This window comes from Ptychodera flava, chromosome 15 (assembly GCF_041260155.1).
Source record: "Ptychodera flava strain L36383 chromosome 15, AS_Pfla_20210202, whole genome shotgun sequence".
NCBI lineage: Eukaryota > Metazoa > Hemichordata > Enteropneusta > Ptychoderidae > Ptychodera > Ptychodera flava.
Window position 1 is genome coordinate 13,627,318 of NC_091942.1, and position 25,102 is coordinate 13,652,419.

Below are 25,102 nucleotides of genomic sequence, written 5' to 3' on the forward strand. Positions count from 1 at the left end.
GTGCAATGATCCATGATTTTTTTATTCTTGATGCTGGAAGAGTTGCCTTGAGAAAAGTTTAAGCAAATGTTTTAAATCTTTCACTGTCAAGGTACATGCAACCACAAAGTCAGAAAGGGGTACAGTTCACTGTATATGTCATGAACTAGTCAAAATCTCATGGTGTACCATCCCTGCGTGTCGTTGTTTGCATGGACTAGTTCAGGGCCCATGAATCCTGTCATTTGGCAAAAAGTTTTTTAAGTCTGGCAGTATATTGACATATTAATTAGTCTAACGGCTGACACATAATGACCAGTAACATTCAGTTTGATTGTACAACGGAGAAAAGTCAATTTAACTATCTGAGCGCCACTTTCTGGTAATCATGAGACTTAATTTCAACCCCCTTCCTTGTATGACGACAATGGTCTTCTCAGTATATTGTTATCGTAAAATCAACCCTTCAGTTCAGTTTACTTTTGTCAAAACAAGAACTATGTGTCTCCACAAAGCTGAAGTTCATGTCAGAAAAGAAATGAATCATCGTTTCCAAAGAATTATTCTTTATATGTTTCCCAATTTTTCTGACAGACTTCTTGGACTGTTGGCAGTGTACATCACAGACAGCCGGTTACCAGCAGAGAGCAATGCAGCTGAGTCTATAGGACAACTGCTTTCATTTCATCTGGACAACAAGTCAGCTCTACAGAGAGTGGTGGTTGGTTTGGTAGTCACTGAGTGGGCCATTGCCTCAACAGTAAGTCCATACTTGTTGACTGACTTTTTGGGCAACACGAAATATGTCTGTTTTATCCACAAGTCATCACCAAACACAAGATCATGAGCAACATTGTATTGTGACATATTTAGGTTACATCATGGCGTAGTAGGTAGGGTACTGGATTCACAATCAAAAGGGGGTGAGTTTGAGAACCGTGTGTGACCACAGAAGTAAACTCACTATCAGAGGATGGTGGTTTTGAGACTCTGGTATGGTGTTGTGCCCATGAGCAAGACATCTTATTCCTCACTGCATCTTTAGGTTGTGTGTGATTTTGTACACCATCTTGAGAATGGGCCTCTTGCCCGTTTGATGTTTGAGTAAATAAAATTAAAAACATTAATACACAGAGATTATATTAAGGTGTAAACAGACGTCATGCTGTTGCCAGCAATAAGCAACCCATGGTGTACATATTAAAAAATAAAGCCTTTCAAAGTTATCTGTTTGCAGTTCGACGTGTGTCAAGATGACAACTACCAGCATGGATAAACTGAAATATATTTTCTATTATCTGTGTCACAATCAAGTTTTAGTGTGCATGACAATATCTACTGCAAGAAAGGTACAATATCTCTTGTTTTTCTTTTCAGGACTGTAGATGCCCAGAGCTTGTGAAGGCAAAGTTAATGGAGGATTTGTGCAGCAGTGTTTACTATGACGAAGTGGCTGTGCCATTCATGAGATTGCAAACAGAATGTCAGGTTAGTCAAAATCACATATTTGAATTTTTTCATTTCTGTTATGCAATAAGTGTACATATATCATCTAGGTCAGTGATGAAATTGTGTGAATTTATAACATTGTCAAGACGGTGGAAAGCGCAGTGTATGGACGAATACTACATTATAAAGGGAACGAGTTCATTAGATTAGAGTCTTGCATGTTTGTTACCCATATATATTTATATTAGTATATCACACTGTCAGTATTTGTGATTTAACCCTTTGAGCGCTGTAATTTTCTCCCGCCAAAATTTTAGTGCAAAATTTTACAATTTTTATGAATTTTTCTGTAATTTTTTGATAATTTTGGACCAAATGGACATCATATTTCATTGGCTACAGTTTTTTCTCAAAATTTTGGCAAAATCTGAGAAAAATTGACAGGGGTTTGTTTTATGTAGGGGACAAAATAGACTTTGGAGCTCAAAGAGTTAAGGTAGAATGCGCCTCATAATTGAAAATACTGCTTTTGCTCAAACTTTCCTGATGGAAACTATCAACCATTGTCTTACCAAATCAAGAATAAAAATCTGAATAAACAGAGTACTCAATATTTACCAATACAGAGAATTCAAAATGGCGGCCATCCCCTTGTTAACTCCATTGGGAAAAGTTCAAGTTCAATGTTACATCCCAAACTTAGGATCTCCTAAGGTCATTTTATTGTTTGACAATATCTTTGGAAGCCAGCTAGGGTTGGAATCAGAGGCAAGATTGTCCAATTCTTGGTTTTTGCTACATGATTGTTATTGGCATTGCATATTTTGTTTATTTCTGTGTTTGTTATTTCCCCGACAGGTGCTTGTCAACAGTTGGTGTGAATGCAACAGGAGTATACAGAGATCTAGTTTTCCAAAGTAAGTGTTTTACTGAGATAAAATATAGTATAGTGGAAGAGTAAGTTACTGCAACAGCAGTTAACCTATTGTGTCATACGCTATCCTTCAGCAGCTGTTACCTTTGAATGCACATCATTTTTTGATACCAGCCCCCAAAATATTAATGTTTTCAATCAGTCAGATCAATGTTAGATGTAGAAGTGTGCTTTGTCTTTTTCACCTGTCATTTCTCCCTGTTGCTGTCCCACAAAAATATGAAGGGCGAAATGAAACGGAGACGAACAGACCAATCCCTACATCTGTTGTGAATCAAGTTACTGTGAGATGTACTGAAGCTAATTTTTTGCATCAAACTATACAAAGGCTCTTGAGGGACAAATTCTGGTTCAGATATCATTACAGGAAAGAGTGGGACATTGAAAGTACTGAATTGTGGCAAGTCAAATTTGTAGTGTGTAGAGTTTTGGCAGAGGCTGTATTTGTCAATAAATGTCATCAGTGTTCCTTTGTAATTTGACTGGCTCTCCTATCAGTATACCAGTGCTGTCTTATACAGGGAAAGTGTTACTGTTGCTGTATTTCTGAATTTATGTTTCTATTCCCCCTGTCATGACAAAAGTTATGAAAATGATGAACAGAAGTGAGATTTATCGCCTTTTAACCCTTTGAACCCGGCTCAGACAAAAATGTCCTCATGATGTCATAGGGTACCAGGGGGCCAGGGTGCAAAGGGTGCAAAGGGTTAACATCTATATTGTCTTAAAGAAATGCACACCTAGAAAATGAAAGACTTGATGATTTTCTTAAACTTTTCTTTATAAAACTGTCAACCATACTTGTACCAAATCAGAAAAAAAAATCAGGGGTAGCAGTGCAACCTTTGGTACTAAAGATACAAATTATACAACATTTATTGATATTTCAATATTCAAAATGACCACCATACCTGTGTCCACTCTAATGGCAAAATTAAAATTTTGATTTTCACAAAACTAAAACTGAAAACTTTACTCTCTCCAAGAGCTTAAAAATGAACCCCCATGAGCCATAAAAAAAGAAAGTAAGAATTTGAAAGTCCAAATGTATGTGTCTATCATGGCACATTCTAGCTAAAACAACTTTGGCTAAAGCTTTAAGAATTTATTCCTAATGCATTTCCCATACCTATAATGTGATTTTATACATCAGCCGGTCTCAGTTTTCAGCAGTGACCATGTCATTAAAGTTTATCCATCTGTCTCTGTGTAGCATGTTCACTGTAGAGCAGGCAGGTGCTACAGCTCAGGGCATCCTGGGTCAGCTGACACAGATCCCACTACCAGCCAGGACACAGCAGTCAGTACACGACAAGTGTCAGCAGGTGCTAGGCACCATCTCAGAAATCAACACAGAGCAACAGAAACTTAACACAAGGTGAGCTATCTTTCATTTTGGCACTTTCATCCAATTGTTGCATGTGTCTAGCTGATATCCTTGATGAGAAAAACCCTTTAACAGAGGGCCCTTGGGAAGATGAGCATTTATGCTAACCAGGTTTCCTGTATCGGATTTAACCGTCTTTAAATAAAGTTTATATAAAGAAATATTTTTAAAAATTTAACTACACTAAATAAAGATAGATTAAAAATCTTTGAAGTATTTTATTATAGTAATGAAATTCTCTGCATCAATTCAACTTACAGTAGGGAAAACTATAATTTACCTCCATTCCCCCTAGTTGTATTGTAAACAAAAGTCCTTTGGGGTTGCTCGTTACAGCAGAAAAAAGGGACAAAAGTTTAATTCATCTTAAACAGTATCTTGTGATGTCCTATTAACAAGACAAAACCAGAAAGGACAATTCATCTAATTACTTGAACCAAATGAAAAGTTGATTTAGCTTTTCAATGTTTTAACTCATCACAATTCTTTCTGTGAATATAATGACACAGGGTTCAAGCTGTCTTGGCGGGGGCTATTGTGGCATTGAAATGTCTACCAGACAAATTGAATCCCATCATCAAACCACTCATGGAAACTATCAAGACAGAGGAAAACCCTCTTGTACAGGTACTAGTATTTGTTGCACTTTTTCTACATGAGTTGCACTTCATTTTCACCTTTGCCTCAAAGTGTTCTGTGAGTTTGTTCGGGGTATACATTTACTGACCTGTGCTTTGCAGAGTTATGTAAACTTTGAAGCTGTTTTACTCTGTTTTGGTTATGTTCTGTTTGTATCCTGTACCCCATCAATGCTATAATTTGTTGCACATATGTTTAAAATTTGTTGCACCTCTTGTAATTGAAATTTGCTGTGGCATTCTTGTACTTTTTTATTCCCCTATCGTGTTAAGGTAGTTTGCGCCTTGAAAATGAAAGATTTAAACTTTTGCTCAAACTTTTCTCAAGCAAACTTGCTACAATTCTCTTTCAAAATCAAGAATAAAAATCAAGCGTTACCATGCAAATTGTGGTACAAAAAAAAAAATTCCCAAAATACTTATATTTGAAATTCAAAATGGCCGCCATCCTTGTGTTATCTCCATGGGAGAAAGTATAATATTCGATTTTCACAAAACTAAGCCATTGAAAACTTTATTTACTCCATAAGCTTCAAAAGTGGTAGGCCAAAAGAACATTGCAAAAGTTTTAAAGTCAAAATATCTGTCCCCAAGGTTCATTCACCTTATTTAAGACTGCTGGTACACATTGTTTCATGTTGCTGCCTTTACTGTTGCTAAACTGAAGTTGGAAATCCTGTTTTCATCTTCTTGCTGAGCCTGGTCAACAAGTCTTTTGTAAATTGTAGAGTCATTTGGCAAAACACAAAATGAGTTTCCATAATATTAGCAATGACATAATCTTGTTCACAGCATCATGCAGCCAGCAGCTTAGCCAGACTGCTGCATCTGTGCGTTGACCGAGTACCCTGTCCAAACCCCAAAGTCATCCGAAACCTGTGCGGCAGCCTCTGTAGTGACAGCAGTCACACGCCCAATGTTACCCAGCCTGTACCCAGTCTCAACCTGCAGGAGCCTGGGGGTTCTAGCAATAGCAATGGTAGCCGACCCAGTACACCCGTCACAGCACCCATCAGTTGGCAGTGTGATAAGTCAAGAGGAATTCTGACGTTGGTCAAACAGCAACAGGTAGGCTTTTCTCTTTCAGGGCAAAGGGGAATATACGTCTTCAGAATTAGAGCTTGTCAACCCTCTTGCTACCTTATTTTGGCATAGGCCTGTTATTTTAAGTTGAAAATTGGACCGTTGCACTGGAAAAAGGGTTTGAAAAGTGAAAATGGTGGAGATGATCATCTTTGAAGAAGACTGCCATGATTCTTGTCTCCAGTTACAAATTATTTGTATAATTTGAGCTTTATGCTTCTCTGTGAACAATATATAATAAATCCATGTGACAAGTTTACATTTTTATTCATGTTCATTGTTTAGATGCTAATATGAATATTATACAATGTAATCATTATTTGAGTTTGCAAACAATAACAACTTTTGAACTCCTGTTAGCTCATGTGTGATTCCTAACTCACAATTGAAAACCCAATCAGGAGACCCACATACTTCATTTAAGAGGGGTTGGTTTATGCATGGGCTAGTTAGCAATTTTGTGTATGAAAGTACTGAGTTGTCAGTCCAGTTTTAAAGCCCCATTAGCTGTGTCTTTTTGCTTCTTTTGAGATTGGATTGTTTGAATCAAAACCAACTTATGTAAATGTGTTTACTGAAGTGTGATCACAGAATGTTTTCCAAACATTTGCAGTGAATGTTACAACTCAGACTTTAACAACTAAATAATTTTTGACTTACAAGTCATATATGGCCGCCAAGAGTGAGTACACAAAAAACTGAGCAATGGACCACATAAATCAACGAGTTTTGAAACTGACATTTTCAAAGACAATATGGCCTAATAACAGGAATTGGAGACATCTCTTTGATAATTGGATCGTGTATCTTTGATAAACAAAATGCAAAAAGATACAGCTAATGGGGCTTTAACCCTTTGAGCGCCAAAGTCAATTTTTGTTACCTTTAAAAATATACCCAAGTCAATTTTTTTCAGATTTTTGACATAATTTTGATAAAAAACTGTAGCCGATGAAATGTGATGTCCATTTGGTTCAAAATTATCAAAAGAATTACAGAAAAATTCATAGAAATTGATAAAATGTTTCACTAACATTTTGGTGGGAAAAAAATACAACACTCAAAGGGTTAATCTACCTTCAGACTGCTATTTTGAGCACACTTCCAAGGAGAGGACCCCACTCCAGCAGGAACAAACACATCGTCACAAACAGCACCAACCTTGATGAGATCATATATGATGACGATAATGGCAAGATGTCTGCCGTGGTTCAGCGAAGGGGAGCCAGCTATGCATTGACCACTCTCGTCGGTCACTTTGGTGAGAGTGTGGTCACTAAACTAAACAAGGTGTGGGAAGCCATGACCAATGTGCTGTTCCAACACATACAACCGGAAAACTTTGGTGAGTTTTGCCAAGTATCTGGTATTGAAACTTATGCTTTCGTAATAACCCAGAGTTTTAATCCTTTGAACCCGGCTCAGACAGAAATGTCCGCATGATGTCATAGGTCACCAAGAGGTCAGGGTGCGAAGGGTTAAACATTTATCTCTCACTTTGAGAAAAAGAGCTTCTCTGTCTTTTAAACATTTTGCACAGAAAAATCATATAACTCTGTAGCATCCATTGGGTATGCCAAAGAAATCTATGTATTATGTATTCTTGAGTAGCACAGCTCAAAACTGTAATGTTTTATCCCTATCACCATTACATAGGGCAGACACTCCCACCACAGATGTACACCTCCCAGTCAATGGTTGAAAGTTAAATTGTACATTTGAGCATCATTTTACAGAAATAATAATGGAAAAATAAATACAAATGTCAGTTTACCAACTCTTGATGTGCTCGGCAGCTCTGACATATCGAATACACGGGCTGTGCTTTATAGCCATAAAAGTATGTCACAATCATTACGCTGAAATTGAAAGAGAGAATTTTAATCTGTTTGCAGATCCTCAGGCATTCCAGAACAATGACAACCAGGCACAGGAGCTCGTCAATAGTCTTCAAGTCTATGAAGTGTTAGCCTCAGTTCTTCACACCAGTCTGCATCCAAAGGTCAGTACTAATAAACTCATCAGACACATTCAGCACTTGAAGTGCAAACATTACATCATGTTGCCTACTTGTGTACCGGTACTTTGGATTTTGTGCTGTATATTTATTTCAGTATCAAAAGCTGTTTCTAGTCAATTTGAAGTCCATGGTTTACTTACAAATGAACGACATACTTGAAGTCTTTTCAATTTTTAGCGTGAAAATTTTCGGGGCAATTGTTAGAACAGTTCTGAAGGGACTACTACTGTAAGTGTACAGAAATTGTTCACAGTGACTGTGATATGCTGTTTTCTGCTAAGGTAAACTGTCAGTAGCCAAGGCTTTTGAGTCAATGTGTGAATATAAACCAATACATTGAAACATAGACCACAAAAAAACTCTGTGGAGATGAGAAACCCCATATTTAACATGTGGAAAGAGGTACTTCAAAAACCATGCCCAAGAATTCAACAACCAGCAAAAAGTTTGCATAAAACAGATTCCAGAATGATTTGTTTTTTTTTCACCCAGCTTTTGGAAACCCTACCTCACTTGTGTGTCTGTCTGGAGTATCCGTACACTGCAGTTCGCTACATGGTTGCCAGGTGCCTGGGTGTGCTGAGCAAAGTGGTTACCATGGACACCATGACCTGCCTCATCGACAAGGTGCTGCCGTTGCTGAGTGCTTCAGAAAATGAAATCAAGAGACAAGGTGCTATAGAAGCCATCTCAAGTATCCTTTTGTGGTGTCTTGGCAAAGAGATATATCTCTTTCTCCTTTCTTGTTTGTTTCAATTGAAGTGTATCAATAACAGCAATGACGTTGTCCAAGGTTTGTTACTAAATATAGCATACGCACAATGCATCGGACACTACTGCTTGAAATGTGGACAAATTTTATAAATGTTGCATGCGTGGCTGGTTTTTGCAGCTTGTACTCTGAGTAGTGAATATGTCTTTTAGTATTCATTGTTACACAATCAATCACCTACTTTAATAGATGTATTTTCATCATTCTTGCAGACGTAATTTTCAAAAACGTAACCTAAAAGTGCAGACAAATATTAATTTTTGCACATTAATGAGAGAACACTGACGTCAATTGTGAACAGCCCTACCGTCCACCAGACTTTCTGTAATGTCAGATGTCTGATTTGAATGCTGTTGATTTCACCGTTTGTATAGTGACACATAAACAAATGTTTAAGATCTCCCGGATACTGCAAATGGATGCACACCAATTAAAGTGTTACGTTTGTAATTTTGTAACAATATTACGCATCTTATTTGGATGCCAACAGTCCATATTTGGACCTGAAATTTTGGACAGATGATGCAAAATTGAGAAAAAGAGGATACAGTTGTTTCAGGATGTGATTCTCATAATGGTACATTTCCTGACCATTTCCAATTTCAAGCAGATATGCTTGGAAGTTGTGTTACAATTCTGTTAGATAAAATATGATCCGTTTGTATTAAAATAATCTATTTATATAATAGCTGTTTAAAGAGATAGTGCCACTCCAAAGTCTAAAATTTGCCCACAACCACTCCTGTAGAGGGAAAATAAAAGAAATATTTTGTTCAAATAGTGAGATACAAATCTGAGTATAACATGAATAAAAATATGTGAACATTACTATCTCTTCATTTTCTTTGAAGAAGAAATATACCTGGGGAAAATGGATGTCATGACAAATTAGGGTTCTAAAAATCTGACTACAAGTTGAGGGTATATTTTTCACGTACTGTCACTGGCAGATTTCATGGGAACATCTGCATCAGTTATTAACATACATATATTTGATAAAAGATTCCCCTGTCAATCGTTTGTCAATAATATTCATCAGTAAAAAATCTGTTTTTACTACTACCATACTTCTCATACTGAGTGTGTTGTAGTTGTTGCCCTCGTTGAGTATCATTCATTTTGCCGTAGTTATGTTTCTTGATGACACAAACCTTCAGATGTAATTGAAATGCTTGGTTTGGACATCATACCGTACATTGTGTTGCTGGTGGTTCCTGTCCTGGGCAGAATGAGTGATTCTACGGAAAGTATTCGTCTGATGGCTACACACTGCTTTGCCACACTCATAAGACTTATGCCTCTTGAGGTAAGGAGTTTAACTTCTGTCAAATTATGTCATATTCAATGATGAACTTGTGTCAAAGAATCAGAGCAAACATTGTGTTCATGAAAGCTGGAATAAATTTTGATAAGAGTAAAGATTAATGTGCCCGGTCATCCACACTCATGCCTTCTTTCTCTTGCGTCAGTATTGTTTTTCATTTAGCAAGTTTGTTTTGTGGAAAATAATTCCAAATTTTGTACATATGTGAATGGTCCTTAAAGTTTCATTATCATGTTATAGATCAGTGAAAGTAGGGTCAAGGGTCAGGAACCACTGCCTTATCCTGCCAGGCCTGTCACTTCCTCATCTGCCAAGTCAGTAAAAAGCAATATTGAGCTAAAACCTATACGTATACTTACTTTCATCCATTTGACATTGTATGCTGTGGCAGGATTAGTCTGTGAAAATCATTTTTACAGCATCTATGTTTTCTAGGGGCTGTAAATATCCATGTCCTAATTAAAATGCCTCACTGGTTTAAACAGACTTGAACTGATTGTGAAAGATGAACTTGGCAGGGCAAGGGTTAAGGCACTTGATTGAATAAGACTTGACACTGCTCACTTTTAGTGCACAAAAAAGTAGAGAGTCAATGCATGCTGTTGGATGTATATAACAATGAAAGGAGATCCGTTTGGATAGTTATAACTGTCATCAAATCTCAAATGTTACTTTTGAATATCATCTCTCTTTATGGGCCATAAATTTATATCAAATGATTGTTGCAATCTGTTCTCACCCCAGGGTGGTATGCCGGACCCTCCAAGGATGACTGCAGAGCTGTCTGAAAGGAAAGTCAGGGAAAGAAATTTCCTGGAGCAGTTGCTAGACAGCAGTAAACTTGACAACTACAAAGTACCTGTGCCAATCAAAGCAGAGCTTAGAAAATATCAACAGGTAAGCCAATCAAAATGGAGATGATTGCTTGGATATTATGCAAGGGTGACAGTGAATCAAAGTAGAGCTCAGGTGTGAATTTAGGAGTGACTTTAAAGTTTAAATTGGTATCAACAAGTAAGTTCAGTACATATAATATTTAGTACAAGGGGTATCATTTGATATTTGAAATTGTCTTCAGAAAAGTGCTTCCACACAAGCCCATACAGATTACATGGGATTACTCTATATCAATTGCAAAATGCAATTAGTGAAGTTGTTTAATATATTTTGGATACACTATGGATTCTGTTAATTTCTATTTGAAGTACAACCCGGTCTGTGCATGCCATGTGGGTGGATCTGCATACTAAATAATGATTATGAAGAGTAATATTGTCCACAGTGGTTGTTATCAATTGTAATTACAATGCGATATCAAGCGGATGGTATACCATCCATATGTATTTTTATTTTTGTTTTTTCAGGACGGTGTGAATTGGTTGTCATTTCTCAACAAGTATAAACTTCATGGCATCCTGTGTGATGACATGGGTCTTGGTAAAACCCTGCAGTCAATATGCATCATGGCTGGTGACCAGTATGAGAGGGCTCAAATGTATAAGGTAAGAACTCCTGTATTCTGCGAGAAATTGCTGTATACAATGACTGATTTCCAGCATTCAAAAATTTAAGCCAAAAAGATAATACACATTTGATAGGATTTTGCATACATTGGTAAAAAAATATGATTTTCAAACAAAAATTATTTGAGCACACTTTCATCAACTTTAAACTCTTTTTGTATATACATATCATATTTATAATTGAAATGTTACCCAGTGTTTGCAGTACTTTCCATCACTAAAAGAAAAATGATAACAAATAAGTACAACACTTCAAGTATTGGATTGCAATTTTAAATACTCTGTTGGAAAATTAAAGTCTCCAACAATGTTTATTTACTGATCATCTTTAATATTTCTTCAAAAAAACATATTTTTTTCTATTTTCAGAAATTCCAGTCAGCAGACTCAGCCCCCTTGCCATGTTTAGTTGTATGTCCACCAACACTGACTGGACACTGGGTATATGAAATCGAGAAGTTTGTGTCGCCAGATTATCTCAGTCCTCTACATTACACAGGACCACCAGCAGAGAGAACCAGGTGAATTTTGGTGTCATTATTCAATTCAGTTTGTTCCTCAAAAGCCCATTTTTTGACAACCCCAGGAATCGAACCATCTTGTCCTTTACATTACTAACAAAGGTTTCTTTCTTAGACGCTTTCTTTAAGAAGTTTCACATTTTTACCTTGATGAATAATGTAAAGTTACCTTTGGTTAACAAAAAAAGATATCTGAATGACATTTTTCAGACATTTATCCCCCAAATCTTGTACCTTTTGACTTTTGCAGAAAATTTGACAAGCGTGTTCTCAGATGCATGCAAAGGTTTGATGTGATAGACAGGAAATGCACATTGTGAAACCAGCAAAGCTGTGATTGTGTAGAAGATATGTTGCAAGTTGTTTCCATTTTTATTGACGGTCCGTAGGAATGCAACCAATCAGTGCAGTAGCTGTTGTAACTTAAATCCTGGTCATTCGGTGATCTTATGTTGGTATTTTCATGATGTATCCATTTTCTCACTATCTGTCTCTCCAGACTAAGAAGCAAAGTGAAGAAACACAATTTGGTGGTTGCGTCATATGACATAGTGAGGAATGACATTGACTTCTTCAGGTAAAAAACTTGTTGTCAATTGTATGAAAGTACAACAACTGTACCTGGTTCACTGACCATTTACCTTCAAAACCCAATGGTGATCATGGTGTAACATGCATAGAGCTCATCATTTGCAGTTCCTTTGTGACATTTTGAAAATTTATTCAATGACTGGAAGAGCAGTGAGCACCTCAAGAGTGAGATTGTAAGGTTTTGCTCAAACTTTCCTGATCAGGGAAACTTTCAAACATTCTCCTTCAAGATCAAGAACAAACATCAGGGGTTACTGTGCAAATATTGTCGCTGGAGAAACAAATCTCTTTAAATTTGCCCATGTTTTATGACTAAAAAACCTCTGCCATCCCTGTGTTAACTCTATGAGGAAAAAAATTGTGATTTTCACAAAAACGCGATGATGAAATTTCATTTATTCCAAGAGCTTCAAAAGGAACCCACATGAGCTGTATATCAGAAAAGTATTGTTAAAAAAATTGAGAGTCCAAATATTTATCCTAATTTGTCAATAATTCATATTTCCATTCTGTATGTTTTGATAGGAATGCCATCTACCTATATCAGCCTATTTACAGAAAGTTAACATCATTGGAATTAAATCTCTATAATTTTGTACTTTCAGGGGAATTGACTGGAATTACTGCATTTTAGATGAAGGTCACATTATCAAGAATGGTAAAACCAAACTCTCCAAAGCTGTCAAACAGTTGAATGTTAATCACAGGGTCATACTCTCTGGGACTCCCATACAGGTTGGTAATATCTGAACCCAAATGTGAATCCAAATCAGGTTTTATCATCTCATTTCTTCTTGAAACATAGTAATTGTAGAGGTGTGTGCATCGTGAGGTAAAAAGAATTGAAAATTATTAACCCTTTCAGGCCTGACTTTCTGGTAACTTACCAGAGCTACTCCTATATATAGGGGTTTAGTCCCGAGAGAGTTAATAATGTACGACACAGTGTTATTTAGCACATTGTAATACTCAAACTTTTATTAAATCATCTGGAACTGAAAAGCAGGTACTGGTAGGTTTCTCACCCTTTCACTGTAAAAACCAGTTTAATTTATTCTGTGTTTAGTTCTGATACATCATGAAGAATTGTCTAGTGTCACTGATATTTGATAAAACTTCAGGTAAGGTGGTTCTCCAGCATGTAAAATTTGTCAGTCATAATCATACAATTACCAACCTCTGACTATAATTATGCTGCGGGTACATTGATAAACGTCCATTTGTTTGAGTATGTAAAGCGTAAATGTCATGCACAAAGCCGTTTTTGTTGACTCAGTCTTTAGTGGTCTGAAAGTGTGATTTTGAGTGAAACTGCAATGATAGGCATTCATGACCCTACTGATCCAAATAATTTTCTCACGATTCCTTTACAGAATAATGTTCTGGAACTCTGGTCACTGTTCGACTTCCTCATGCCTGGATTTCTGGGCACGGAAAAACAGTTCACAGCCAGGTTTGCCAAACCCATACTTCAAAGCCGAGACGCCAAGAGTTCTTCCAAGGAGCAAGAAGCAGGGGCCCTTGCCATGGAGTCACTGCACAGACAAGTCCTTCCATTCTTACTTAGAAGACTGAAGGAAGACGTCTTAGATGATTTACCGCCCAAGATAATCCAAGACTATTACTGTGAACTCAGTCCATTGCAGGTATCTGTCGGTCTCTTTTTAATTTTTTGTTTGTTTTACATCCGTCTGTTCTAGTTAAGGCTTTCCTATAAACATATCCGTCATTACAAATGTACTGGTATGGTATAGAGTAGCTTCTATGTCTGGATGCATGGATGTGTGCATCTATGTAGGTTATACTGCAGTGATATACTTAAATGTATAATTACTGGGGCAGCCTACCCGTAGTTTGAAATTTTGATCTATATAGGCAGAGTTTTCTCTTGACCGCGCGATTGCGCAAATTGCGCATTTCGAGCCATCGTCTGCCCTGAAAAAGTTACTGACTGCGCGGAAATCGCGCACAGTTGACCCAAGCACATAGTGTAGCGAACTGCGTGTACCAATGATGGAATTTGGAGAAATTCCAGCTTTAGCATTGTGTATGCACACGTAGCGCGATGCAACACAATCGTTTGATTGGCAAACGGGGATCAGTGCATATTTTTATGCATTTAAACCCCAAAATTTTGACCGAATCGTGTCCAAGGGAACAAATACGTCAAATTTCGAGTCAGGGAAACTTGTGGGTGACAAATCAACAGATGATAGAGAGCAGCCGAGCACATCACAAGCTGCCAAACATCGTGATGTCGATGTTAGCACCGGTGCTGCATGCGACATAGACGACGCAACTCACAGACAAATAGAGAGATTCTATTTGTCTGTGCGCAACTGAACTGGATGACGATCGTAATGATATCGGGGAAGCGTTTCCTTGGAAGGCAAAATCAACATCAAAAGTGACTGCCCCCTAAAATGTCAAGTCTGCCCTCTAATTTTGATGAATGGGGCAGAAAGTGCCCCTTTCAATGAACATGCAGAGAAAACACTGTATAGGGAAAGGCTTAGCTTTGCCTTCACAGAAAGCAGAATAAAGTTTAGCTTAATTATTTACTACAATGTTTGTAAAATTGTTGGTAAGAAATATAATTTCATCGTTGAAACAATCATTTATAGTTGCTGTTGGGCATGCAACTGTATCCATCACTTTTTAATACTCTACAATTTAACCTGTTCATCCCCAATGCCCTGTATATAGGTCCACACTCACTATTGAAAACAATGTGGTAGGGCTAAACCATCGTGGTGAAAGGGTTAAATCAATTCATAAATAAGCAGCATAGGTTGAAAATAACCGAGCAATCTTTGGAGTCTGCAACAGTCATAAGGATATCCAAAGTACCAATGCCTACCATTTCTTGAACTATATTTGTGACACCTTCCTACACATGCACTCCAGAGTTAAGTTCCAGTATAAGAGAACTGAATTATGCAGATGAAAGATTTTCCATGTGTTTAACTATTGCAGACTTTATGCAGGAAAATATCATACATTGGAATATTTCTCTCCCTCCCTGGATGTCAGAAAAAAAATCATTTGACAATTTTAAGTCAATCTCAAGTATCCTTGTGTCTCTCTCAATTTCAGGTTCAGTTGTATGAAGATTTTTCCAAGTCCAGGGCAAGGAAGGGGGTTGAGCAGACAATATCTATGGGTAATGATAGGGAAGAAGATACCAGCAAGAAACAAGGATTTTCACATGTATTCCAGGTATGTCTGTTCAAAATTCGTTTTCTTTTGCTGTCTACATTAGTGTGGCAAACAAAGTACTGCATTATTTAGTTTCAGAGACTTCTTTCAGTAATCGGTGTTGATTTGCTCTATGAGCTGAATTGCAGGACCAGCAACTCAAATTATTTTTTGATTCTAGAAAATTCTATATAATTTTTCATGGTAGTACACCGCATACCCTAAGAAATTTGGACTTAGAAATTTTCATAAATTCTTCAATTGACTCAAAGAGTTCAAGAATATTGCAGAGTCATTAACAATGTTGCAGAGTCATCAACAATGTTGTAGAATCATTCATTAACAATGTTGCAGAATCATTAACAATATTGCAGAGTCATTAACAATGTTGCAGAGTCATCAACAATGTTGCAGAATCATTAACAATGTTGCAGAGTCATCAACAATGTTGCAGAATCATTAACAATGTAGCAGAGTTATCAACAATGTTGCAGAATCATTAACAATGTTGCAGAGTCATCAACAATGTTGTAGAGTCATTGACAATGTTGCAGAGTCAGAGGGTATACTTTTTAACAGATCTGGATAAAGTTACAATTTAAATGGTATTGAAAACTATTAAAGATATTTTAGAGACCATCTACATGATTAATGTGACCTGGCTCTTATAGTAAATTTGAAGACATAATGAAATATCTTAGGAAAACAAATCATCTTCTAGGCTGTGTGTTTATGTGTCAAAAGTAATGCCCATCAGTTATGTAAATGATATTTTCCAAGGTCCCCAAAGAGCTGCTGAGTATTTTTAGAATAGTGTGACCTTTTGCAGTGGAGAATATCTGCTTTGTTAATGAATTTAATGATGTGCCTGTTAATTTCTTTCAAAAAATTACATTTTGTGCTCGCGGTCATTGCAATCAAGCTGAATTGATTGTGACAGCAAATTTCTCCAGGATCATTTCCTTTTTTATTGCGCTGATTTTCTAAACAGGCATTTATTTCTCCTTGACAGGCTCTACAGTACTTACGTAAAGTGTGCGACCATCCTCTGTTGGTGCTCACTCCGCAACATCCACAGTATGAAAACATCACACAACAGCTGGCAGAACAGCACTCATCATTACATGACCTGCAGCATGCACCCAAACTCATTGCGCTCAAGTAAGTTTGGTTTTCATTTGATGAAAGTTGTAGGCCACTAGTTCATCCACAAGGTAGCTATTATCTATTGGTATACCATATACTGTCCACTTCGAAGACTAAAAGATTAATGTGTTATATGAAAATCACAGTGGTGTACCTATGTTGACCTTTGGTGGCAAATTCTTTAATGACTAAAATTTCAAAGAATTTGGGGTTTTTTAAGAACAGGATAAATTTTCTGAATTGAGCTTTATCATCTACCAGGTTAACATGTTCAAAGTGAGTTTTGTGTGATAAATTTCAAAATTCAGGAATTAAACAGATGTCACAATCTTGTGCTTGTGCTCTGGTTGATTGATTAGCTTTCCCATAACGCCCTTTTTGTTGGGTCCTTTTCTGTTTGTTTTTTGCTACATCAAGGAAAAATGAACTACCTTCTCAATACCTGCTCTTAACTGACTATGGCTGTGTATGATACGGTCATTGAGAGTGTGACCTTGATGTTGCCAGATAAAAGAAGGATCTTGCTTTAATGATATTATGTAACAGAACACGAAGGTTGTACAGCACCAAAAGGGCCTGTTTCTGTAAAAGGCCATACAGGTCATGAGTTCAGGTTGCGTCTGTGTGGAATATTCTTTGTGTCGTCTTTGCTTTGTTTGACGCGGTGACAAAAGATTGAAGAGACTTTCATAAATGAAAATAGAAATCAGAGAGATAGGTATTAGTGAAATGTGAGGAATTTCTTTATTCAAAAATTTATTCTCGAAAATGTAAAACATTTGCCATGTGCCTTCCGTAGAACACTCTGTGAAGTGTTCTATTACACAAGTTTTCGCTTCACTGTCAGAGTCAGAGAACTTATAACATAAGAGTATTGTCCATAGCTTTCCTCTGTCTTTGCATTTTTTCTTCAAATCTACTACTCGAGAAACTTAAGTTATTGGTTTACAAGTTATTCAGGATGAACAAACTTGTATTTTTAAAACGATGTTGAAATTGGAATTCGCAAACTTTTTAGGCATCGGTAGTTTTCTCGTTTTTGGTCAAAATATTGTTTTCTCCGATATCACCAGCCTTACACGTTTGTCAAGAAAAAGTTACACATTTTCAAGAGCAGCGTTACCAAGATTATAGAGGAGGTGCATCACTGAGCACCAGTTTTCTCTAAGCTTGTTGTAGATATCAATCAATTAACTGTGCATCAAATCAGTAATTTCTTCCATGCTTTACGTTCAATAGTGTTCTCACCTGAGAAAGTAGGTAAAGAGGACAAAACCCATACCTTTTGATAATATTTTTATTTTTGTCCTTCTGATAAACAAATGCATTTCCTTACTCTATCTTAAGCATGTTACAGTGAAAGTACCAACCATTGTGACACAACTGATTGTTATTTTATGCAAGGTAGCTGTCAATAAATAAATTCTAGTCCGGACTAGAATTCAGATATCAACAACAACAGTGAACGTTATGAACATAGAGGTTGTGTTGGCAATTTTAACACTCAATGCTTCGACAAGATTTGAGGAGTAAATGGAGAAAATGTATTTCAAAAACAACAAAAATTATGCAAAAAAAAAACATGATTACTAACAGCTAGCAGAGCTTTAAGCAAGTGCTACCAAGTCTTTGAATTTCCCAAATTTTAAGGCATTTAAAAACTCTTAGAGTCTATCAAATCTGATGAAAATCTGTAATTTTGTTGCCCCCCACAACAGACAGTTACTGCAGGACTGTGGTATTGGTGTGAGTCACCTAGACGGACAGCAAGGTGAACTGACGGAGTCTGTGGTTGGCCAGCACAGAATACTCTTATTCTGTCAACTGAAGAGTATGTTAGATATCGTAGAGAAAGATTTACTACAGTAAGTATTGATTTTTCCTTTGTCATGAGACCGTTGTTACTATGGTTACTTCATTGTACACTCTCTGTGGTACTCAAGAAAAGGCAGTGGTGTTGCCCTATTGTAGAATCACTTTGGAGGTTAATATAATGTCTGTCCACAATCGCACAATTTTAGAGAGCAAAATCATGATGTCACTACTAATTAATTAACCCTTTGAGCGCCAAAGTCTATTTTTGTCCCCTACATAAAATAAACTCCTGTCAATTTTTCTCAGATTTTTGCCAAACTTTTGAGAAAAAACTGTAACCAATGCTATGTGATGTCCACTTGTTCCAAAATTATCAAAAATAATAGAAAAATTCATGAAAATTGGTAAAATTTTGCACTAAAATTTTGGCTTGAGAAAATTACAATGTTCAAAGGGTTAACAAATTCATTGCACTGTTTTGGAGAGTCTGTAGCTGTTTTTTTTCTCAAAATTAAGTTGAAATACAAAGGACAAGCTTTGCAAATACAGCACGTATTGTATGATAAGCAATTTTATGGTTGATTTATAGACATGAATTTATAGTAAATTTATGAATTCTAGTCTTGACTAACATTCTGTCGTCAGTATTACTGTATTATTGGCATTGGCCGTAATACATATACAGGCTTAGTTGACAAGTTGTACGCTGGGCAGTTTGTTGTGATGTTGAGAGTAGGACAAGAAACTATATTCTATAAACAGAACAAAAATGAACAGAATAAACATGAAAAGCTTCAGGCAAAGGGAATTTGCTATTTCATCGGGTTCTATACATTGTTTACTACATAGTTTCTCAATTGCTCTGCGTGTCAATTTGGGTCTTACCATTGTTTTACCAACGTTCAGCCGTTGAAGGGTGTACATTGTGGACAAATCTTTCAAAGTCTTCTGAAATTGGATTGCGGTTGTAAGCAATAGATCATGATCTGCCATTTGCATGATTGTTCAGGTAGGGGAGGGAGGGTGAGGGACAGACAGACAGACAGATAGATAGATAGACAGACAGATACAGTGAAAGACTAAGAGATAGAAAGACATGGATAAGAAGACTAAGACAAGGGAGAATAGTGACAGACATAGAGATACATACTGTGGCAGAGGGAGGCAAGGACATACATACAGGAGTACAGCCGTAATAGAGTCCCAGATCAAGCTGATTGGCAAGCATATAAGATAAAAGCTGGTAAAAAAACTTATAGAATCTGAAAACGAAAATAGTCATGTCAAAATATTGCTGGTAGTTATAATTATATTCTTAAAAATTCACATACCGGTAAGTGATCAGGTTGTCCAGATTGTAAACAGTGCTGTAAGTGCAATATGATGCATTTGACAAGGACAAAAACATTAAATTTTGTTACTATTTTAGCATATAATATAAACATCTAAAGCCTTCAAACACCGATGGTCTGAGTTATGAGTACAGTCCCTGGTGCACTGCGACCACCTTTGTTACATTTTCATTTTCGACTTTCACTCCAACTTTCACAATATGTGTCCTGTATACAGTGAAATGAAAGTATACTCTTCAATCAAAATGGTATCGCTTTCAGTCAGGAAATGTGTATCATTGCAACTGTCATCATGTAATCAGGTCAATATGATGTGACATTTCAGAGAAAAGCTTGTTTGCCAATGTAATATTAGTAATTGTTTTTGTTATTTCACATCCAGATGCTGCCTTCCTCAATTAACTTAATTACTAAGAAAGTATTTTAGAAGGATTACTATACATGTACAAAAGCTGTCAAAAAAGTCTTTGTTCTGTCCTAGGCACAGGATTTGTACTCCTTGGCTGATCACTATCAAAATATTTGCTAAATGATAAAAGTCCGAACCAATTTATTTTGGCGAACAAGAGTATTGATACTGTTCTAAAGTGAAAGGGTTTACTGAGAATGCTGTTCTGTATTTTCCATCCCAGGAATTTAGTAAGGATCAAAAAGTTATGCCTCTAAATTTAAAGACTTTAACTTTTACCCAAATTTTCTCAAGGCAACTGTAAACTATTCTCTTTTGAAATCAAAAATCAAAATCAGGGGGTCACTGTGCAAAACTTGGTACTAGAGAAACATATTCACCCAATATTTTACAACACTTGAAATTCAAAATGACCACCGTTTCTGTATTAAGTGTATGGGGAAAATCAAATTTTCGATTTTTATAAAAATAATCCAGTGAAAAATTTAGTCACTCCATGAGCTTCAAAACAAGCCCCTACAAGTGGTTGACCAAAAAGTATATTTAAAGTTTGAGAGTTTGCAGAATTTTCCATTTTTTATAGTCTTTTTGGGCATGTTTATATTTTCTATTATAAATTTGTAATTTTGCAGAGGGCAGATGCCTGATGTAACATATCTCAGACTAGATGGCAGTGTTCCTGCAGGAGCCAGACATGAAATTGTCCACAGGTACGTCTTGACATCAAATTTTGTCTCTGAGTATGCCCCAGGTGTATGTGTGCATAATTACCTTTACCGCCATGGTTTGGCCCAAACCCAGTGTCATCAATAGTGATTGTGGACCTGTTTACAGGGAATTGGGGGTGAACAGGTTAAAGCATGATTGGGTGAATGCACTGTTGATAGCTGGTAGTATAAGTAGCACTGGGCCAGTAGCAGAGTAATCAGGAAAGTCTCCAGATATGCCCTCTTCAGGTAGTATGTACCTCAAAATTGTAAGACTAAAACTTATGCTCAAACTGGCTTTAAGGAAACTTTTAATATTCTCTTTCAAAATCAAGAATAACAACCAGGGGTCACCAGGCAAAATTGTGTACTACAGAAAGAAATTACCACATATTTATCATCTCTTGGAATTCAAAATGGCTGCCATCCCTGTGTTAACTCTGTTTGGGAAAAATGATTTTTTTTAATTTTCACAAAACTAATCTGGTGAAAAGTTTAATTACTCCATGAGCTGTTAAGTGAACCCTCCCAAGTTGTTGACCAAAATGATATTGTAAATGTTTTGAGAGTCTGGTACCTGTCACTGAGGCACTTCCTACGTTTAGACAAACACCAATGAGAGATGGCGTATAGAGTGACATCAAACTGACCATACATAGAAGATGTTTGAATAGCCAATTGGGTTCACAGCCTTTATTGAGATATGAACAAGTATCAAAATCTGTTTGGCTAGTCTGTTATGAATCAATCAAAATGAGTTATCGAAAGTCTTATAATAAATATGCAATTCTTGTAAACTGAAATCTAAATATTTTCACTGGAATGTTGCAATTATGGGGCCTTGAAATAAGAGACTATGTATAATGCTAGTTTCTTGGAACACAATTTCCCAAAGGATGTTTTCCATGATATTCTGTAAGGTCATTGCCTTTTAGTTACAACGCAGGTTATGCACGTACATGTGACACTAATGAAAGTCTGTTTCTAATCAGGAGAAATATAATTTACCCGTCCAGTTTGCAACTTGCATCGATTTTCCCCAGTTCATTGTCGAGACATCCTGTTTTCTTGTTTTACAGATTTAATAATGATCCTTCCATCGACATTTTGCTGTTAACCACGCATGTTGGAGGTCTGGGTTTGAATTTGACTGGAGCTGACACCGTCATCTTTGTTGAACATGATTGGAATCCCATGAGAGATTTACAGGTGTGTGTGCATTCCTAAAAATATGATCTCTTGTGTACAAATAGTGACACTGATAGATAGGGTTTGCAAAGGACAAACAAAGTTAAGGGAGAACCATTTGATTGCCGGGGGGGTTGGTTGGTTGGAGAAAATTGGTGTTTCAGCAACTTTTTTTTCGTCATTGTGACAGAATATTTTTTTGACAATTGAAACATGTTCACTACCAATGAAAGTCTTTGCATTTGTGGGATGAGGGGGTTCTATTTTGATTTTTTATAAGTCTCATCGTGGGCTACAGTTTGGCAATGAACACAATGTAAATGTGTGATTCTCTATCACAGTTCAGAAATGTCTGTAGTTCAAGAGTCTCTCTGCAGTTTGTAATTCTAACGACCTACTTTAGAATTGATCATTATTTTGTGGAGTCCAAATCAAAATTTAATTGTCTGATTTTCCGACTTTCACACATCCTTTTTTTGGGGGGATGGAGGGGGAGTCAAATGCAGTCAGCTTCATTTGCCTTGTGCATGTTTCATTTGGTATTCCTTATATTGGATATGCCATGAGATATAATAGTTAATCGTTGTTTTGATATTGGAGCGAATCAAATAGCTTTTACCTAACTATTATCAGAATATGTAATATCATGTCGGAAAATTGTTTCAGTACTTTAACCCTTTGCACCCTGATCTCCTGGTGACCTATGACATCATGCAGACATTTTTTTCCGAGCCGGGTTCAAAGGGTTAACTATCTTGGTGTAGTTGTTGCATGAGTTCAGGCAAAAGTTTCCTGTGTCAGGAAACATGCACAGTAATTTATTGAAACAAGATGATAAAGGCAGTGTGTGGGTAACGTTTCCTCTTTGTGCATGCAGTTATCTCTGATTCCTGACACTGTTTATTATCATCGGTAGTGGTATTCTCATTCTGAAAGGAACAGCAATTGTGACAACATCACAGTAAATTGTGAAACAACTTCCTAAGCCAGTTGCAGTCATCTGATAACATGTCTAATAAATTTTATGTATGTCGTGAGATGAAATGGTGGGAAAACTATAATGGAAGTACGGGTTGACCAGTCATTGTACATTATTGGTTATCATCATTATGTGATGTTATCTCTTAGACTTGAAGGGGCCGTCACAACAACATGTGGAGCTCATGCAATAAAGTTTTCAACAACTTCCCAAACAAACTCTGGTCGTCTGATAACACACGTAAAGGCGTTTTTGTTCATGATGAGATGTGAGAACAGGTCTAAATTTTTACATCAATGTTACTCTGCCAGTCCTTGTTATTGTCTGTATCAGTATCACCAGGTCCCATGTTACATTTCACTACTTATACAGTCCTATGCTCACTGTGACGTTTTCATGACCCAAACGTTACATCCTTGCATATCTTTAGGTAGATGGTATTGAAAATCCAACATTTAGTGACTAGGGAAAATGTAAAATGTGTTTTTGTTGAAAGAAAATTGCAACAGTTATCAAATATAGCATTTGATGAACACAATGGGCTCTCACAGAATTTTAACCTCGTGAACCCCGACCTATAAGCTGTAGCACCACATCACGCCATGACCTTATCCTCTCTGAACAGAGTTCAAAGTAATATCAAACTAGTCTATTTGTATCAGTGATAACACCAGGATGTAAGGTCACGATTGTGTCATCCCTTCACATGGCAAGTGTTTTCCATAGCTATGTGTTCACATCATGGTTTCAGAAGATTCTTATCACATCCCATAATTCTATGCTATACCACATTACCCATCAGGCCATGGACAGAGCCCACAGAATTGGACAGAAGAAAGTAGTCAATGTGTACAGATTGATAACCAGGGGAACCTTGGAAGAGAAGATTATGGGGTAAGTATCAGAAATGGTTTATTTTCTGTCTTGACCTTTAACCCTTGACCTGTAGACTTCTGCCAAGAGGGCAATTTTTGTTAAATCTAGAAAATTTTTGAATTTTCAATAATTTGTCACTGTCATGATTGAACAAAATCCAGATACAAGTTCATTTTTATCACAACTGGAAGTTGTGATATAGAGGTGGTTTCAACCGGTGTTTGATGTCGTCCATTTCCGTAAACGACAAAAAGTCAAAAACTGCTGAACAGACTGCGTTGATATTTGATACCGATACATAGACTGGTTCCAAGGTTCCAATTCCGAAAAATGGAGCCAAACGGAGCGCCGGTTAGATAGTTTTGGGAAATTTCTAACCCCCCTTTTTATCTAATTGATTTTAGGGGTCTTTCATATATGTAGTTTTGGAATGTACACCAATCCTGCATTGTGGACTGTTTTATGAGTTGTTGAACAGAAATGAGGTTTTGATGAATGTTAGAAATATGCAGGATGGCTGATTCGAAGTATAAGAGATTTCTATGGTCTTTTGGCATCAAAGCATTAAAAAAACATATTTCATAGTTTAGATTCTCACTTTTGAGATGACCCTAGGCATTTGTTAAGTAAACATCCTTGAGTCAATATACAGACTTTGACATTCCAGAGATTAAGTATCCACAACCTCACATGTTACAGTCTTTCACTACAATGGTATGGCCCAAACCCATTGTTATCAATGGAGAGTGTGGACCTGTCTACAGGAAATTGGGGTGAACAGGTTAGACAATGACGTTACAAGTTGTAGGTTAGTTATCAAGGTAGCACCAGCATAGAGTCCTGAGCATCTGTCCATGTGTTCTCACAGCAAATTACAGGGAAAAAAATTATTTGAGAAGTTTCTCTCCTTTAAATAGAAGTATATTACAATTTAACCTGTCATGGATAGATTGCTCTCAAATGATCTGAAACACAGTTATTGCCCATTAGCAACAAATCTATAGCAAGATTTATGTAAAGTTCATGAACTTACACAAGGTATTAGACAAAAGATGACCATGACTTTGCTACTTTTCAACATTTATTTCAATCAGATTTCCCCAGCTTAGTGTATAATTTTGTAATCTTAACTACTGTCAACTTAGCTTTACTAACTTATTAATACCTCATTATTCTTACACTACTGTCATACCTTATAACCACAAAATTTC

The 25,102-nt window shown here is 36.7% G+C and overlaps 1 protein-coding gene across 2 annotated transcripts in view; it reads left to right on the forward strand.

Annotated features, from left to right (window-relative positions):
* Nucleotides 1-25,102, forward strand: part of LOC139151212 (TATA-binding protein-associated factor 172-like) — a 66,810-nt gene that overhangs the window by 38,021 nt on the left and 3,687 nt on the right. For both annotated transcript variants that reach the window (XM_070723838.1, XM_070723839.1), the window contains 22 exons: nucleotides 574-739; nucleotides 1,357-1,467; nucleotides 2,287-2,345; nucleotides 3,576-3,740; nucleotides 4,259-4,376; nucleotides 5,180-5,455; nucleotides 6,554-6,815; nucleotides 7,366-7,472; nucleotides 7,983-8,184; nucleotides 9,420-9,568; nucleotides 10,331-10,483; nucleotides 10,951-11,088; nucleotides 11,479-11,630; nucleotides 12,130-12,207; nucleotides 12,827-12,956; nucleotides 13,595-13,867; nucleotides 15,318-15,440; nucleotides 16,432-16,580; nucleotides 18,284-18,430; nucleotides 20,774-20,851; nucleotides 21,928-22,057; nucleotides 23,818-23,909. In XM_070723838.1, coding sequence (XP_070579939.1) covers nucleotides 574-739; nucleotides 1,357-1,467; nucleotides 2,287-2,345; nucleotides 3,576-3,740; nucleotides 4,259-4,376; nucleotides 5,180-5,455; nucleotides 6,554-6,815; nucleotides 7,366-7,472; nucleotides 7,983-8,184; nucleotides 9,420-9,568; nucleotides 10,331-10,483; nucleotides 10,951-11,088; nucleotides 11,479-11,630; nucleotides 12,130-12,207; nucleotides 12,827-12,956; nucleotides 13,595-13,867; nucleotides 15,318-15,440; nucleotides 16,432-16,580; nucleotides 18,284-18,430; nucleotides 20,774-20,851; nucleotides 21,928-22,057; nucleotides 23,818-23,909 — 3,258 coding nt within the window. The remainder of the gene's footprint in view (nucleotides 1-573; nucleotides 740-1,356; nucleotides 1,468-2,286; nucleotides 2,346-3,575; nucleotides 3,741-4,258; nucleotides 4,377-5,179; nucleotides 5,456-6,553; nucleotides 6,816-7,365; nucleotides 7,473-7,982; nucleotides 8,185-9,419; nucleotides 9,569-10,330; nucleotides 10,484-10,950; nucleotides 11,089-11,478; nucleotides 11,631-12,129; nucleotides 12,208-12,826; nucleotides 12,957-13,594; nucleotides 13,868-15,317; nucleotides 15,441-16,431; nucleotides 16,581-18,283; nucleotides 18,431-20,773; nucleotides 20,852-21,927; nucleotides 22,058-23,817; nucleotides 23,910-25,102) is intronic.